This window comes from Notamacropus eugenii, chromosome 1 (assembly GCF_028372415.1).
Source record: "Notamacropus eugenii isolate mMacEug1 chromosome 1, mMacEug1.pri_v2, whole genome shotgun sequence".
NCBI classification, from domain to species: Eukaryota; Metazoa; Chordata; class Mammalia; order Diprotodontia; family Macropodidae; genus Notamacropus; species Notamacropus eugenii.
Window position 1 is genome coordinate 182,140,417 of NC_092872.1, and position 15,447 is coordinate 182,155,863.

The 15,447-nt window shown below is 40.2% G+C and overlaps 1 protein-coding gene across 16 annotated transcripts in view; it reads right to left on the bottom strand.

Moving 5' to 3' along the window:
• Window positions 1-2,268: 2,268 nt before the first annotated feature.
• STN1 (STN1 subunit of CST complex) overlaps window positions 2,269-15,447 on the bottom strand; it is a 56,020-nt gene continuing 42,841 nt past the window's right edge. For 13 of the 16 annotated variants that reach the window (XM_072621485.1, XM_072621474.1, XM_072621479.1 and 10 more), the window contains 2 exons: window positions 12,819-12,891; window positions 2,269-2,721 (listed from right to left, as the gene is read on the bottom strand). In XM_072621485.1, the coding sequence (XP_072477586.1) occupies window positions 2,564-2,721; window positions 12,819-12,891 (231 nt within the window). In that variant the 3' untranslated portion in view covers window positions 2,269-2,563. Of the gene's footprint in view, window positions 2,722-12,750; window positions 12,892-15,447 lie in introns of all 16 variants that reach the window. The other 3 variants (XM_072621496.1, XM_072621497.1, XM_072621492.1) reach the window with 2 other exon arrangements.

Genomic DNA, 15,447 nt, shown 5'->3' on the forward strand with positions numbered 1-15,447 from the left:
TGTTTTTCCCTTTCTCTGCTCTATTTCTGAGAATGAAAATCTTCCAGTTTTAACACAGAGCAGATGAGCTATTCTAGACAAATGTAATCTCTAGCAGAGACACTCAGAGCTTATTAGATCAAACTTGAAAGCCTACAACACATGAGACAAATGCACTGGTGCCTTTTGTGAACTCTTTTGTGAACTGTTCGATATTAACGGCAATTCTTCCTCCTAATTTTATTTTTTGCTTGGACTGCTACAAGGATCTCTTAATTCCCTGTTACGACAAGTTGGTACACACCTTGGATTTTTTTTTTAATTCCCCCATTCACATCCATGTGAATGCATGACTCCACCTGTCTGAGCACATATTGAGGACTTTGTCTAGTGTCTTGAATACTGACAAGTCTTAAAATATATTATCTATGGCTTTGTGAGTAACCAGCTAAAATACCCAGTGGTGTTCAATGACAAGAGTAGAATGAAATTAGTAAGTCAGACATGCAGGACGTGTGCAGTAGGGTCCACTTCAAAGAAATATTGATATATATTTAGCCACTACTCCCATCCCAGGTTTGAAAGGAGGAATCCATTAATACATTACAAATTCTGAGTACCCAGGACTGTGTGTTGCAGTGACCCTTATCTAAAATCCATTTTTCTTCTAGAGCTGATACTTGAGCATATCTTTGATATCTCAAGGGTCATCCACCCCAGGAGAATATATATCCTTCCCCTACAAGTGATCAGCTACAGAGTGGCCCAGTTGAGTGCAACCAGAATTGTGAAGTTCATGCCACTAGGAGGACTAGCTAAGGGAATAAGGATGTTTAGCCTGGAGAAAACTCAACTCAGGGATATATAACAGGTGTCACCAGATATATGAAGGTCTCTCTGTTAGGAGAGGGAGTAGCTTTTTTTCTGCTTGGTTCCAGAAGGCAGGCCTGTGAACAATGAATAGAAATTGCAAAGACAAATTTAGGTTTAATAACCAGAAAAACCTCAAACAATTAAAGCCATCCAAAGCCAGAATTGGCTGTTTCAGGAAGAGGCAGGCTGAAGACTCCTTGGAGATCTTGAGTCACTAGCTGGAGGACTACTTCATATTGTTGTGTTTGCTGTTTGTTCTTGAAGAGGACCATGACATCAAGATGATGACATGACTTGCAGCTGACTTTGATGTGAGGGAGGGAGGGCTGAGCAAGGTCACCAACCTCACTGTCTCCTCCTGAGCCATCTGGGTCCAGTGGCCTGATATTCATCAGGATGACTGGAGATGGCCCAGGATGCACTGGGGAGACCCTGGCCTTTTCAGGCTAAGATCTTATCACATTCTCATTTTGAGTGAGATACACCCATTCAATGAATAGACTTCTTTAAGTAGTTACTCAAGGGGTGGGCCCTTTAATCAGAAAAAAAAATCAAGCTGGGAGGGGAAGACCCTTAGGGTTCCTGGGTAAAAGAGAAACATTACTATTTAGTAATTACATTCACTCTGTGCTAGGTGGGTGAGGACTTGTTATCCAGTCTATGAGCTCCAGAGTGAATTTTGTTTAAGACTTGATCTTTGAGCAAGAAATATAGCCAGTAAACCCAAAGGAAAAAAAGGCAGCTTTTGGCCATGGAAAGGTATATGTTAGAGAGGAAATTCTTTTTCTGTTAGGGGTCAGTCAGTCATTAAAGGGCATTTATGTGCCAGGCACTTAAGCTAAATGCTGGGGATGCAAAGAAAGGTAAGAGAGAATCCCTTCTCTCAAGGAGCTTACAGCCTAATGGAGGAGTTGATGTACAAGGAACTATGTACAAATGATATATACAGGATAAATTGATAACCAACAGGGGGAATGAACTAGAATTGGAGAGACTTTTTTTAAATTTGAAACCAGGAGGCAGAGGCAAAATGGGGACAGTCAGTAAAAATGGAAGAAGTTGGAAAAGGAGCGTATTGTGTGAGAAGCAGCATTTTGCTGTTCTTGCCAACTTGGGATATTTTGTGAATTATACGTTGAAGAAAAGAATAGTACAAGTTTGCTGCTATATTTTTTTAGTTCCTGAATGAATTGATTACACTATAAAGTAACACATTAGCTGAGAATGTCTGTTGTTAAGCAAGGCAAAGGGATATTAGTTCAGCGTGACCACTTAGCAACCCACTGACTTTATTTCCTTCTAATACTCTGATCAGTGATGACTAAAATATATGGAATTATATGGACATTTATAAGGTCAATGTGGATTGCTGAAGGGTTTGTATATTCACAACCAAGAGAAAAGACTAAGACTGTATTTTTTAAAACATTTTTTCAATTTTATTTTTTTTACATTTTAAGTTCCAAGCTATCTCCCTCCTTCTCCATCCCAAACTAGAGAAGGCCACCATTTGACACAGGCTAAACTGGATTATCAAGAGTAATTGCTTTCATGTTTTATTGTAAAGTGAGCTTCTCCCAAAATTGTAGCCACTTAAATGAAGGAATATTGCCTTCTATGTCTTCCAAAAGCTGATTTCTTGCTGGGCACAAATCTAGCCCCTGCCCTCTGCTCTAAGGGGCTATCTTGCTTCAGAATGAATTCCTTCCTCTCAGAATGCTGTGTAGTATCTTTCCATTGTGCTGACTATTTCACTCTTGTCCTCCAGGAGATCCAAAACCCGCTGTAGCACCGCCTCACTCATGCTGGGGTCATGGTGCAGCCGAGCACAGGCCAAGATGTGAAGGAAATGGCAACCCTTCTCAGAATCTGTCGGAAGGAAAGAGACAGACTGCTAAGCCTGGCCATGCCTGCAAATCCTTCCACAAGAAAGGCTCTTCCCTCTCACACTGAATGGAAGCAAACTGTGTTTGTGGCAGCCCAGACTAGTGGACTAAACACTGGCTGTGGAGTCAGGAAGCCCTAGGGTCAGATCCTACCTCTGATTTACTAGCTCTTGTGGTCACAGACAAGTCACAACTTCACTGTGTCTCAGATTCCTTAAAACATGATAGAATTATCATTTATAATAACAGCCATAACTGGGCAGCCCATCACTGTAGACTGCACCAATTTAGCACCTACCAAACACTGAGCACGATATGAGCTGGTGATGGATGATATCATCCATCGGAGAGATGCTCACCATTCAGTGCTTACTCAGCACGGTGCCTGGCACGTGGTAAACAGTTACTAAATGATTATCAACTACCCTTCATGTACCAGACAATGGCAAACGCCCATACTACAAATACATATCCCAAATTATCCTGGAGAACTCTGGGGTTCTCAAGAGAATCCTGGAGAAAATGTATGAGAACTAGGTCAGATCACAGACCAAACTGCTGTCCACAGTCTCCTGGACGTAACGATCCATAAATACTTAAGAATGACATTTTAAATAGATGTCACCATACCAAATACCCTTCATCTCCAAGATACACTGAATGATTAAGTTTTCAAACCATAAAGACTTGGCAGAGATGAAAATCATATGGGAATAAGACGAAATGTAAATCGCCTCAGTGTTCTCACTGTGGTGGGAGGTGTGAGCCCAAGAAGTATATGCATATATCCTAAAAGTTTTATTCCACTCCTAAAGATGGTTATTTGATTCCTTGTGCAAGAGTTTCAGAACATGGATTATCAGAGAATAGTAACCACAAGATAGTGACTTGTCTTGGGACCATTTTTACTGAACCCCACTGAAAAAGATGAGAAGAATTAGACCATGCTCACCATTATCCTTAGTTTCTTACCCAAAGAACCTGTTCCTAGGACCTTATTGGAAAATTATGAAACAGAGAAGTGACTCAGCAATTCAAACCTCCCACTACTTGAGATTCTTCATTCTTTTTGATCTACAACTTAATGTTCCTTCTTCCTGTAATCTTCCTAGTATAATCCTAGAATTTTTAGAACTGGAAGGGACCTTAAATCCCCTGACTTTATAGAGGGGGGAAGTGAGGCTTAAAGAGACAAAGTGACCTGCCCAAACTCATGCAGCATGTTACAACAAAGCCAAGACTAGACACGTGTTGTAATATCCTCTAAGGGAAGTTCGGTGGCACAGTAGATAAAGCACCAGGCCTGGAATCAGGTCTCACTTCTCTGAGTTCAAATTCAACCTCAGATACTTATTAGCTGTGTGACCCAAGACAAGTCACTTAACTCTCTTTGCTTCAGTTTCTTCATCTGTAAAATGAATTGGAAACTGCAAACTACTTGCAACTCACAGTTGCAAACTACTCTAGTATTTTTGCCAAGAAAACCTCAAATGGGGTCATGAAGAGTCAGACACAACTGAACAGCAACAACAACTAATATTCCCTATTATCCTAAAAGTATGTTGTTTTTACATTAATGTAAACAAAAAACACTAAAAGGTAACATCTCAGATTTATTGCAATAACCAATCTTGGTCCTGGAGAACACACAGTTAAAACACTTTCCTCCTCTTAGAAAGAGTTGGGAAATTAACGGGAAAGCAAGAGGGTCTAAACTGTCAGAGGCCCCCATTTTGTTAGTTGATCTTAAGAGTTTTTCTTTGTTATAAAGGAGGATTTGAAATTGGAAAGGAACTTAAAGTTCATCCAATCTAATCCTCTACTTTTCCAGGTGATAAACAAGCATTAGAGAATTGAATTTTCTTGTCAAAAGTTGCACAGCAAGTCAAGTTAGGATCTGAATACATGTCCTCTGACTCCAAATCCAGTGTTCTTTGTACTAATGTTTTCAATCTGACATACTTCTGACCTCACCCCTTCTGCCCAAATCGAACTCTGATGACCTTCAGCTATCAATACATGTCACATCCCCAAGACAAGAGAACTGTCAGGAGCTAGGAGAATCAAGACTTACTGTCACCTCTCTCATTCTAGACATTTGTCCTCTCTCAATTCAGCCCGAGATGATGTTAGCTTTCTGTCACGCTCTCCCTAGGTCTTTTTTTCTGGACAAAATGATGTCTAGCCATAACCCCTCTACCTTGTGCTTTACATTTGCCTCCCCTACCTTGTACTTTACATTTCTCACTCTTATAATTTCACATGACGGGAGTGTCTGACTTGGAAACAGGAAGACCTGGTTGAAATCCTACCTCAGACACTTATTAGCCACGAGGCCTTAGGCAAGTCATTTCACTTATCTCAGCTTCTGTTTATCTCTAAAATGAAGATAATAACACTATCCACCTCAAAGGGTTCTCGCCAGGACAAAATGAGATAATCTATGTAAAAACTTCACAGAATCAACGCACTATATAAAATGTTAAGTATTATGATTAGCTACAGTCCAGTCGTCTAGGCCATCAAAAGCTGGCTTCTATCATCTACCAGGTTAGCTCTCTCCAGCTTTGTGCCATCTGCAAATCTGGTCAGCATGCCAAGTCATCTGGAAAGTGAAGGGGCTGGGTGAGATTACTTCATAGGGTCTCACTAAACTCTCAGAGCCATGATACTGAGTTTACTCCCACCAGCCAGAGCTTTAAAAACACAGGCCTGGACTAAGAAATACTTGCTAAATGCTGCCATCTGGTGGTCATTTTGTTTCACCATTTCCACTTTTTTTGGAGGACCTACTTAACAACGGAAACTAAACTTCTGGGTTGCTTCTACTGAGATTCGATCATTCATTCATTCCTTTATAGAGTGCCTTACAACGTGCTCAGAGCTTCGTCAGGTGTTGTGGGCAGAACAATACATAAAATATTTCATTTCTAGAATCTCACTTCTAGCTGGAAGGACATAATCTAGAGACAAACAGTTAATACAATTAAATATCCAAGTGTTGCAGAATTCAGAAGGAAAGATCATCACCATGGGCTAAAGCGGTCTTGGGAGGGCTTCCTTAAAAAGGTAGGAATGATCTGGGTTCTCAGAGGTTGGACAGGATATGGGTTGGTAGACTGGAAAGAAGGGAATTCTAGGGCAGTATAGCTTAAGCCAAGGCACAAAGGAAGGAAGGAATTTAGCACGAATGAAGATAGAAACAGAGATCAGGTCTTTTTGGAGATGAAGTTTCATTTAGTAAGATAGTGAGAAAGAGGTCTGGATTGTAGATCGGTTAGGGTCACATTGTTTAGGACCTACTGACTATACTAACTGTGCACTATGTGCCCATCTCTGTGCTAAATGCTACAGGGGATATAGACTAAGAAATCCCAAATTCCCCACAGGAAGATTCCCCTCAAAAAGGAAGCGCAGTGTAGAAAAGTCTAAAAAGCAAGTGCTTAAAACAAAGGGGAATGAATGGCAAAGGTGAACTAGCAAAGTATCATTGGCATCAACTAAAAGTATCATCTTTCCATCCAAAGCTTCGATCTCTAGCTCCAACATATACACAACTTGACAGCTGTGTACCTGTGTCATTGGGCTATTGTGTAAGAATTGTAACTTACAGAGGAAGACATGGAGAAGGGAGTACCTTGGAGGAATTCCCTGAGGAAAGCAATGTCAAGGAAACAGTTTCACTAGAATAACTTGAGAGGGGACTCTTTGAGTTAGATGGGGAAGTCCAGCTGTTGAAATTGTATTTGTATAATTGGATCTGTAGAATGGCTACAGCTGGGTAACAACAAGAATTACAGTATTTGAAGGTGGAATAGAACCTTCATGGTATCTTGTGTAGTGCCTCCCTACCCCGCTGATCCTCCATAAAAGGTCTCTACGGTTGCCAAAATATTTCTTCAGATGGGTCAGACGTTGCATTCCGCAGCTACATGTGAGTTAGGGACCCAGACTTGTTCTTCTGAAATCATTCTTATCATTCTCATAATCAGCAGCAGCAGATTATAATTATACAAATGTTTTGAGGTTTGAAAAAGCACTTTCCTTGCAATTACCCTGAGGGAAACATGGCAGGTATTAGCAAAATAATTTCCTTTAAGTTTGATGATGTCATGCCATTAAAGTAGATAGAGACTCATCAATTAGTCTTTGGAAAGCCAGTATGGCAAGACATTTTAATGACAGGGAAATGTGTGCCCTTCCCACATCCAAGGGACTAACCTGTGTAGAATGGGCCCTTCCCTAAAGGTCAAACTGAATTTCCCTGGAGGTTCACTTATGCCTGGCTTCTAGAGGAGGAGGCATGGTCTTCGGTACACACTCCTTGGCAATATGGCTTTAAAGCAGAGAAAATAATAATAGTAATCATAACATTTTACATTTTTCCAGGTACTTTCTAATGGAGTAGCTTATCTGAAGTTCACCCTTACACCGTGCTGATTTAATTTCTAAAATAGCTAATTCTGTTTGATGGCTCAAAACCAAGTTCAGATACATCCTAAGATACAGAGCACCAGCTCTACACTGTTAATGATCTGCTCCCGTACGTATTGTTCCTATGCACAGATCTGGCCACATCTGGTCACATCTCTTCCCAGCTCAAAGTCTTCAGGACTCCCTGCTGTATACAAAATAAAATGCAAATTCCTTATTGTGACATTTAAGGTCCTCCACAATCTAAGTCCAATCTACCTTTCCAGACATTTCACATTATTCTCTTTCGTGTATCCTACCATGACACACTTATTTTCCCCTGGCCCCTTCTTACTTATTCCTCATCATCTTCCTCTTCTGAAATCCTTTTCTCCTCTTCAAGGCCCAATTCAGTATCAGCTCCATCATGAAGCCTTTACAGATCCTCTCAGCCACAGCTGCTTATGCCCCTCTCAATTTTTCTTAAAGTACTTTATCTGGATCTCTCTTTAGCCCCTGTCATACTCTGTACTTTGTATTGTATTTGTTGTGTAGGAGGGGCATTCTCCATAGTAGATTGTAAGTCTTTATTTTTTTTGTTTTGATTATCATACCATGAAGAGTGCCGCAAACACAGCTGATGTTTAATGAATGTTAACTTGAATTGTTTCAAGATTAGTGACATGGGATGTAACAGCTGAATAAATTAGGGTATATGAATTTAATGGGATACTACTGAGCCACAACAAATGACAAAATGGGTGGTTTCAGAGAAACCTGGGGAGACTTTAATGAACTGATGCAAAATGAAGTTAAGAAGCACCGGGGGAACAATGTTTACAATAATAGACACGTTGTAAAGGAAAACAACTCTGAAAGTCTTGAGAACTCTGAGAAACACAATGACCAGCTGTGATTTCTGAGGGCAGATGATGAAGCATGTTACCCACTGCTTCTCAGAGAGGTGATGAACTCAGGGTGAAGTGTAAGACAACATTTTTTTGGACACAGCCAAGGCAGAAATTTATTTTGTTTGACTATGATTATTTGTTGTTAGAAGGGCTTTCATTTTTTTTTTTTTTAATTGGGCTAGGTAGACAAGGGTGGGAAGGAGGAAAAAATAGGTTTTTGTTAACTGAAAAAAATGAAATGAAATTTTTAAAAAATTTAGTGGCATGGTCTGTCTATTTCAGCACTTTATGAATCAAGTTTTGTTTGTTTAGGGAAAAAAGTAGAAATACTCTATACAAGAAAAGTAATGTTGAAAAAGGCTGCAATTCAATTCAAATTAATAAACATTTATTAAGCACCTACTATAAGCAACATACTATGCTACAGGTTTTTAATCTATTTGTAACCTATTATTTTAAAACATTCAATATACTAAACTTTTTAGACAGTTCATAATTTTGAGAACCAGCCCCAAAGTAACAGTCAAAATATTTTACTTGGAATACAAATCTTATTTAGTCTTCTCATAATCACATCTACTGAACTGTTTCTACTTAACCCTTTAGACACACTATACTCCGTCCATCTTCCCTAACCTTTAGTCTGCTTCCACCAGGAAAAAAGTACAAAATAAATTTTCCTAGAGATCTTATTCTAAATTATTTTCTTCAAAGAGTCTTGGACTAAGCAAAAAAAAGAAAAAAACCCATCCTCTTGATTCTCAATTAATATAGCTGGCATAGGAGACATAGTACTTGGCTTAGGAAAACCTGCGTTCAGATCCCGCTTTTAGACATTAGCAATGTCACCTTGTTCAAACCCTTTCTACACTGCACCTCAGTTTACTCGTCTGTCTGGCCCAGTTCATAGGGCTGTGGTGAGGCCCCAATAGGGTAACACACACATAAAACACTGCAAATTTTAAAGTATTATGTAAAGTCAGTTCTTCTCGCAGAAACCATTATTCATCAAACGTTGTGAGTGGTCTCTTCTGAGAACAAGAGCGGGGGTCCTACAACAACTCCAGCAGTAATTCTTTAAAAGCAAAACACTGTTAGTCAATCCACCCAAGCATTTAGCACTTACAAGCTACTGACTAACAAGGGATAATCCAGAACTCCAAAGAGCAAACAGTTAAGTAAGAGCAGTAAGATATGCACACCAGAGTATCCCAGGCTTCCTACAAGACTTTGGTCAAACACCTACAGCAGGAGCCTTTTCCTGGTCTTTCCCAAGCTGCGAGTAGCTTGCTGTATAGAGTTATCTTCCATCTGTGAGGCTCGTATCTTGGAGGTCTATGCGATCTCTCATTGGGCCTGACACACAGTAAGCACTTAATAAATGCTATTAAGACTGATGACATCACAATATCACAAAGTACTCCACGAATTCAAGGAAGGGAGAGATTATCTTCAGTTTATTAGTGAGATGACAAGTAAATTGTTGAGAAGACTCAAAGCTATATTATGTTCCACTGAAGGAACTGAAAAGAAGAGGATGAAAGGGGAACATGTCTCTGCCTTATTATATTCTTCTCCCCTTCCACACATGCTACAATACAGTGACATGGGCCTCTGCTGTGCCTCAAACAAGATTCTCCTTGTCACTGGCCACCCCCCATGTCTGGAATGCTCTTTCTTGTCAAGCATCTCCACTTCCTGGCTTCTCTGACTCCCATCCCATCTCTGCCACTCATTGCAAGAAGCCTTTCCTGGTCCTTTTAATGCTAATGCCATCCCTCTGAGATGATATCCAATTCTGCCCCTACATCTCATTTGTATATTGTTTCTTCTTTGTGGAAATGGGCACTCAATATATTATTGAGGAGACTGCAATATATTATTGAAGTACTGGCTGACAACATAAGAGCCCCAAACCAATTATAACCAGTCATCCCATTGCTGGATTATATCCTAAAGACAGAGTCTGGAATTCCTAGTGAAGAAATTCTTTCTACAATGTAGATCTCTGCCTGTTTTTCCATTGATAGTCCTAGAGAGCTACCAGGAACACTGAGAGGTTAGATGACTGGCCCAGGGTCATGCAATACAGCCACCATATATCTAGGATGGAACTTAAACCCAGGTTTAAACCCAGGTTTTCTTGACGTGGAAGCTGCCCTCTTATAGACATTACTCTGAAGTACCTCACATGTCTAGTAATGGTATAAAAATAATTCTAGGATTCTAGTGTTCTAAGCAAGCCCTTGCCAAGAGGCTCTTTGAAGAGCACTGTTTCAAATCCTTCTATAGGTGAGCCAGAGAAAATAAAACACAATGGAATCACTATTTCTTAAGCATAAGAGGAGGCAGCATCAGCTTCCAATATAGTCACTAAGAAGGTTTTTTATTTTTAGATTGGTGGGGGCAGGGAGAAGTTTATTATTGTTTTAATAGGTTGTATCAGTTAGCCACCCTACTGAATTCAGCTTCTGAAAAATTTATTAGTTTCTGTCAATTCAGTGATAGCTTAATAACAAGATTCCTATTTACCACATGATTGGCCAAGCCTGTTTTAGCACAACACAAATCTGCAGGAGCTGCCTTGCAGAGTGAGAAATGCCTAAAAAATGCTATCCTTCAGGTGACAAAAGGTTGTTGAGTTTTTGTAAGGAATGAAATGCAATTTTTTTTCATTTGCTTCCTGAGGCTCACAGCTAATTTCAATCAATTCTGGTCTTAATGCAGATACCAGCTAAGTGGCTAACGGGCATATATCAATTCCTTTAGAATGTACAACCTTACACCTCTTGGATCTCCGGTGAAATATATGTCACACTGATGCGCTGGCAGCAATTATTCTGGTACATGATTAAATTGTTCCATTCAAAATTCCAAAGATGACCCCAAAAGAAGGGCAAATATTTTCTTTTGAATTTAAACAAGCTTGATGCCTATGGCTCTGAATTCATAAGAGAATAAAATGTGAGGCAGGGAATGAAAACAAGACACCAGAAAGCCCTGCACTAATGCTCCCTTTGAGATCCCCTTTAAAGTACAACAACCCTGCCTGCCTGCACTGTGACTTCATCGGTTCTTCAACATTAAACAGGGCTTGGCACAGTAAAGACTAGTTTAAATCTCCATTCTCTGCTCCTGTCCTCTGAGTCAGGGTGGATATAAACCACCAGAGCTGAAATTTTCAAAGATGACAGAAAGTCATAAGGGAAATGAGCCTTGGTCACTAAGGAACCTCATACCAAGCCATTCTTTCAAGACAAGTCATTTCCTCCCCACCAACATTTTCAGTAGAATATGCACATAATAGGTACTCAAGGCTAAAGGAAGAATTATTCCTTTCTAAAACAGTGGCATGAAATGTCTCCCAAGTTGCTCTCCACAGGTCTGATTTAAGGGAGAGAGATTATATGTGAAATACATACATTCCCCACCGGAGAAATTGTACCCCAAAACTGAAGTATATACTGAGGATCATTCTGTGCTTTTCGTCTGTTTCATCGGTTGCCAGGGCCTATTTAGTGGCCAACAAACCTCTCTGTTCTGTCCTAGGCTGGTCCCTAGGTAAGAGTGTATCAAAAGCTTTCCTGTTTGGCAGAACTTGCATCCACTTGTGTCCAACAGTCTTCAGGAACACAAGGCCACCCCTACATTAGAGTCGTTTGTGAAACAACCATTTAAAGTGGCATGTTTTAGATAAGGATTTAAAAAGAAGTGACCAAAGTCTCTTGTAATCATGAGGCCTGTAGAGGCCTGCTCTACAGTTTGACACTTTAACCACTAGAGGCTGACCTAACTCCATTAAAGTAAATGACATTCCAGGTCAAGTCTTTTTCCAGCCTTTGATGGTAAGCAGTGTGGTATAGCAGAAGGAACACTGGACAGGGGACAGAGGATCAGGGTTCAAACCCTAGCTCTGCCAGTTATTACCTCTGCAACCTTGAGCAAACTGCTTAACCACTTAGGACCTCTGTTTCCTTATTGGTATGTAAAAGGGGATGGGGCTTGAGATTAGACTTAGATGACCCTAAGTTTCCAAGATGGCTGTTCCTTGCTAAATGTCATATTTAGTGTGTTAATGAGCTCTGGTGCTCAGTATAATTTCATTAACTTTGAAATTTATGCATGGAAACTTAGCCTTGGCTCCTGAGACAAAAGAAACAGGGAATGATGATAGAAGTGAGAATCAAAGAATCTTCGCAGTTGACAGAATCATAGATTAGCACTAGAAGAGACTTCAGGGGCACAGAAATCGAATCTCTACCCCAGGCACCACAACCCCTCTTTTTATGTAGTAGTGAGGAAAAGGAGGTTCTAAAAGGTGAAGCAATTTAGTCAAGGTTGTAAGTAATAAGTGGTCGAGACACGATGTGCATCCTCATCCTCTCTCTCCAAGTTCAGTCACTATACCACATTGCTTCCCATCAAATCTGATTTAGAGACAGAAGGGCCCTTGCAGGTCATCTACTCCAACTTCTCTTCCTGCTTCTCCTCAACAATTTACCAGTAACAATATAGGCCTCATAAGGTTACAGATGTCATCTAGTCTGTCCACCTCACTGCTGTCACAGAAATTAAAAATCTAAGGTACAGAGAAATCAAGGGAATTTCTCAAGATTATACAGACTGGTAGAAGCAGAGCTGAAACCAAAACACCGGTTCTTTTTGCTACGCCACATCGTCTTTCGTACCTTTATATATCCATTGGCAGGAAACATTCCCTTTTTATATCATCAAAGGATATATTTGCACAACTTACGCCTTGGTTTCTGGCAATCATCTTGAATGATACTGAGGATTTTTTTGTGCAGTTCCTTATCGTGACTTGTTACCTAAAAGGGAATGTAATGAAAGAGAAAGCTTTTGAATACTCAAGCTGTACTATCTAAATCTCTAAATCAATATTTAGAATAGATTCCAAAGGAATTCTTTTATCTTCCCAATGCTGATATTAGGCTTTGAACACTAACCATATTACCAAATCATTTCTAACCCTATGACTTGCTTGGACAATAAGGCCCACTGTTACGAGATGATTCATTTGAGCTACACAGGAAACAAAATAATTCTCTTATCTATATGACAACTTTCCTCTGAACAGCTAATGAAACTTTCACACCTGTGAGAGGAAATCATTCAAGGTCACATAACCAGTGATAGAGCTGGGATTAGAACCGACTTCTCTTGCCTAAATCTCAGAGATTTAGAGCTCAGAGGGGCCTCCGTTCACCTTTCACTCAGTTGTCAAGCCGATCTTCCTAAACTGCAAATATGACTTCCCCTTATTCAATAAATTCCTGTCACTCCCTATCAGGATCAAATCTATAATTCTCTGGGGTTCACAGCCCTAACCAGGTCCCCTCTGATCCTTTCTCCCCCTTCCAAATACTCTGCAGTCCAGTGACACTGGCCTCCTGGTTGTTTCTTGAATAAGACATTCCAATGATAGCCTCTCATGTCTGGAATCCTCTCTGTCCTCTTCTTTGGCTTTAGGCTTCTTTTAAGCTCCAGCTAAAATCCCACCTTCTACAGGAAACCTTTACCAATCCTCAGTAATGCTAGTCCCTTCCCTTTGTTGACTATCTTCACTTTATCCTGTGTGTCATGTCCTTTGTACACAGCTATCTGCATGTTGTCTCCCCATTATAATGACTGTGAGCTCCTCAAGGGCAGGGCCTGATTTTTGCTGTTCCTAGTCATCAATAGCACAGAGCCTAGCATAAGCATGGGCACTGTCTCCCAGGCTAGGACTATTTCTGCTAGACCACGCAATCTTTTACTTTGGGTAGGAAGAATAAAGAAAGCTAATAAAATTTTGATGAAACAGAAAAGTCACAATAGGAAAGACAACAAAGTAAGTATACAAATCAAGCCTGCCACAAAATTTTAAGTTAGAAAGGATTTTAGTGGCCTCCCCATCCTTGGATCTCTAAAAGGATTCTCTAGAATATGTGAGCATCAATTAAAGGGCTCTCATCTGTGCAGATGTGTTATTGTCTGCATCATCATCAGTCAGGAAAGCAGACATCACTTCGAATTTTTGCTTGGAGGCAAGCTAGTGTAGGGGAAAGAGCCCTGCAGAAGATCCAGGTCTTGGTCCCACCTTGCACACTTCCTGGCTATGCAACCCTGCTTGAGTCACTCACCTTCTTTGCCTTCTCATCCATTCAAGAGACTGCCCTATCTCTCTCACTAAGGATCTTTTTCAACTTCCATCATCTTGGTTTCCCATGGTCCAATCCCCATCAGACACCTGCAGGACAACCACTGTTGGCACAATGCTGAATCCCCACTTCCTTACCTCTGCTGGAGATATTCCAGAGCCCCACACCACTCTAACCCTCGAACCCACTTGCCCCTTGGTTGGGTACAATCTGACCTGTCATTACTCCCCAAGATCCTCAGGACCTTGCCAGCTGTCCTGCTACTTTTGTAGCTTAAGTACTACCTGGCCTTTCCATCTGCCATGAGGTGAACATGAACATGAACCTTTCTTTATTTGTTGTCCACCCCAATTAGAATGCTAGCTCCTTAAGAGCGAGGATACTAGACTTCATATGTAGTTAGAGCTTAATAAATGCTTTTCCAATTCATGAAGTTATTATTACTATGATTTAATTCAATTCAACAAACAATTTATTAAGTGCATCATTAATTGTATTAGCATAGAAAACACTAATTATTTATTGTTCAAACCTATACTTTCAACAGTACTGGGAACTCCTGGTATGTAAACTACCTCTACCAATAGAGAGAGGAAAACTCTTCAGTAACTTAAGTCTTGGAGGGTTCTCTGGACCATTAAGATTGCTCACCAAAACGAGTTGCCCACGGTCACAGAATATGTGTGACAGTGAATATAGGTAGTTTGTTTTGTTTTGTTTTTTAGAAGTTTGGCTGTGAAAGAAAAGAGAGGTGATTTTGTCTCCAATTTCAAGGGTCAATTAAAGGTGACTTTTAAGGATATGGATGACCCGGGCATGTTTGTAGGCAGTGGAGAAGCAGCTTAAGCTGTATATGTCAGAAGGAGAGCTCGAATTCAGCTTCTTCACTCCACGGCTGGCTCTGTAACCATTATTCTACAATGCCTCTAACAAGGCCACCTAATATCTGCCATGAATGAACAAGTTATCTCTCTGTTAGAATGTGAGATCCTGGAGTAAAGGGGTGGGTTTTGTTTTTTCTTTGTATTCCTAGAGTTTGGTCATAGTTCTTGGCACATACTTAGAAGCCTTTAATAAATTCCTGTTGGTTGATATATAATACAAATTATATGAAAATAATAGCAATATTAAATGACAGTAGGATGTAAACTCTTCCAGGACAAGGACCGTTTTCTTTTTGTCCTTGTAACCCTGGTGCCTAGCATGGTGCTCAGTATATAGCGG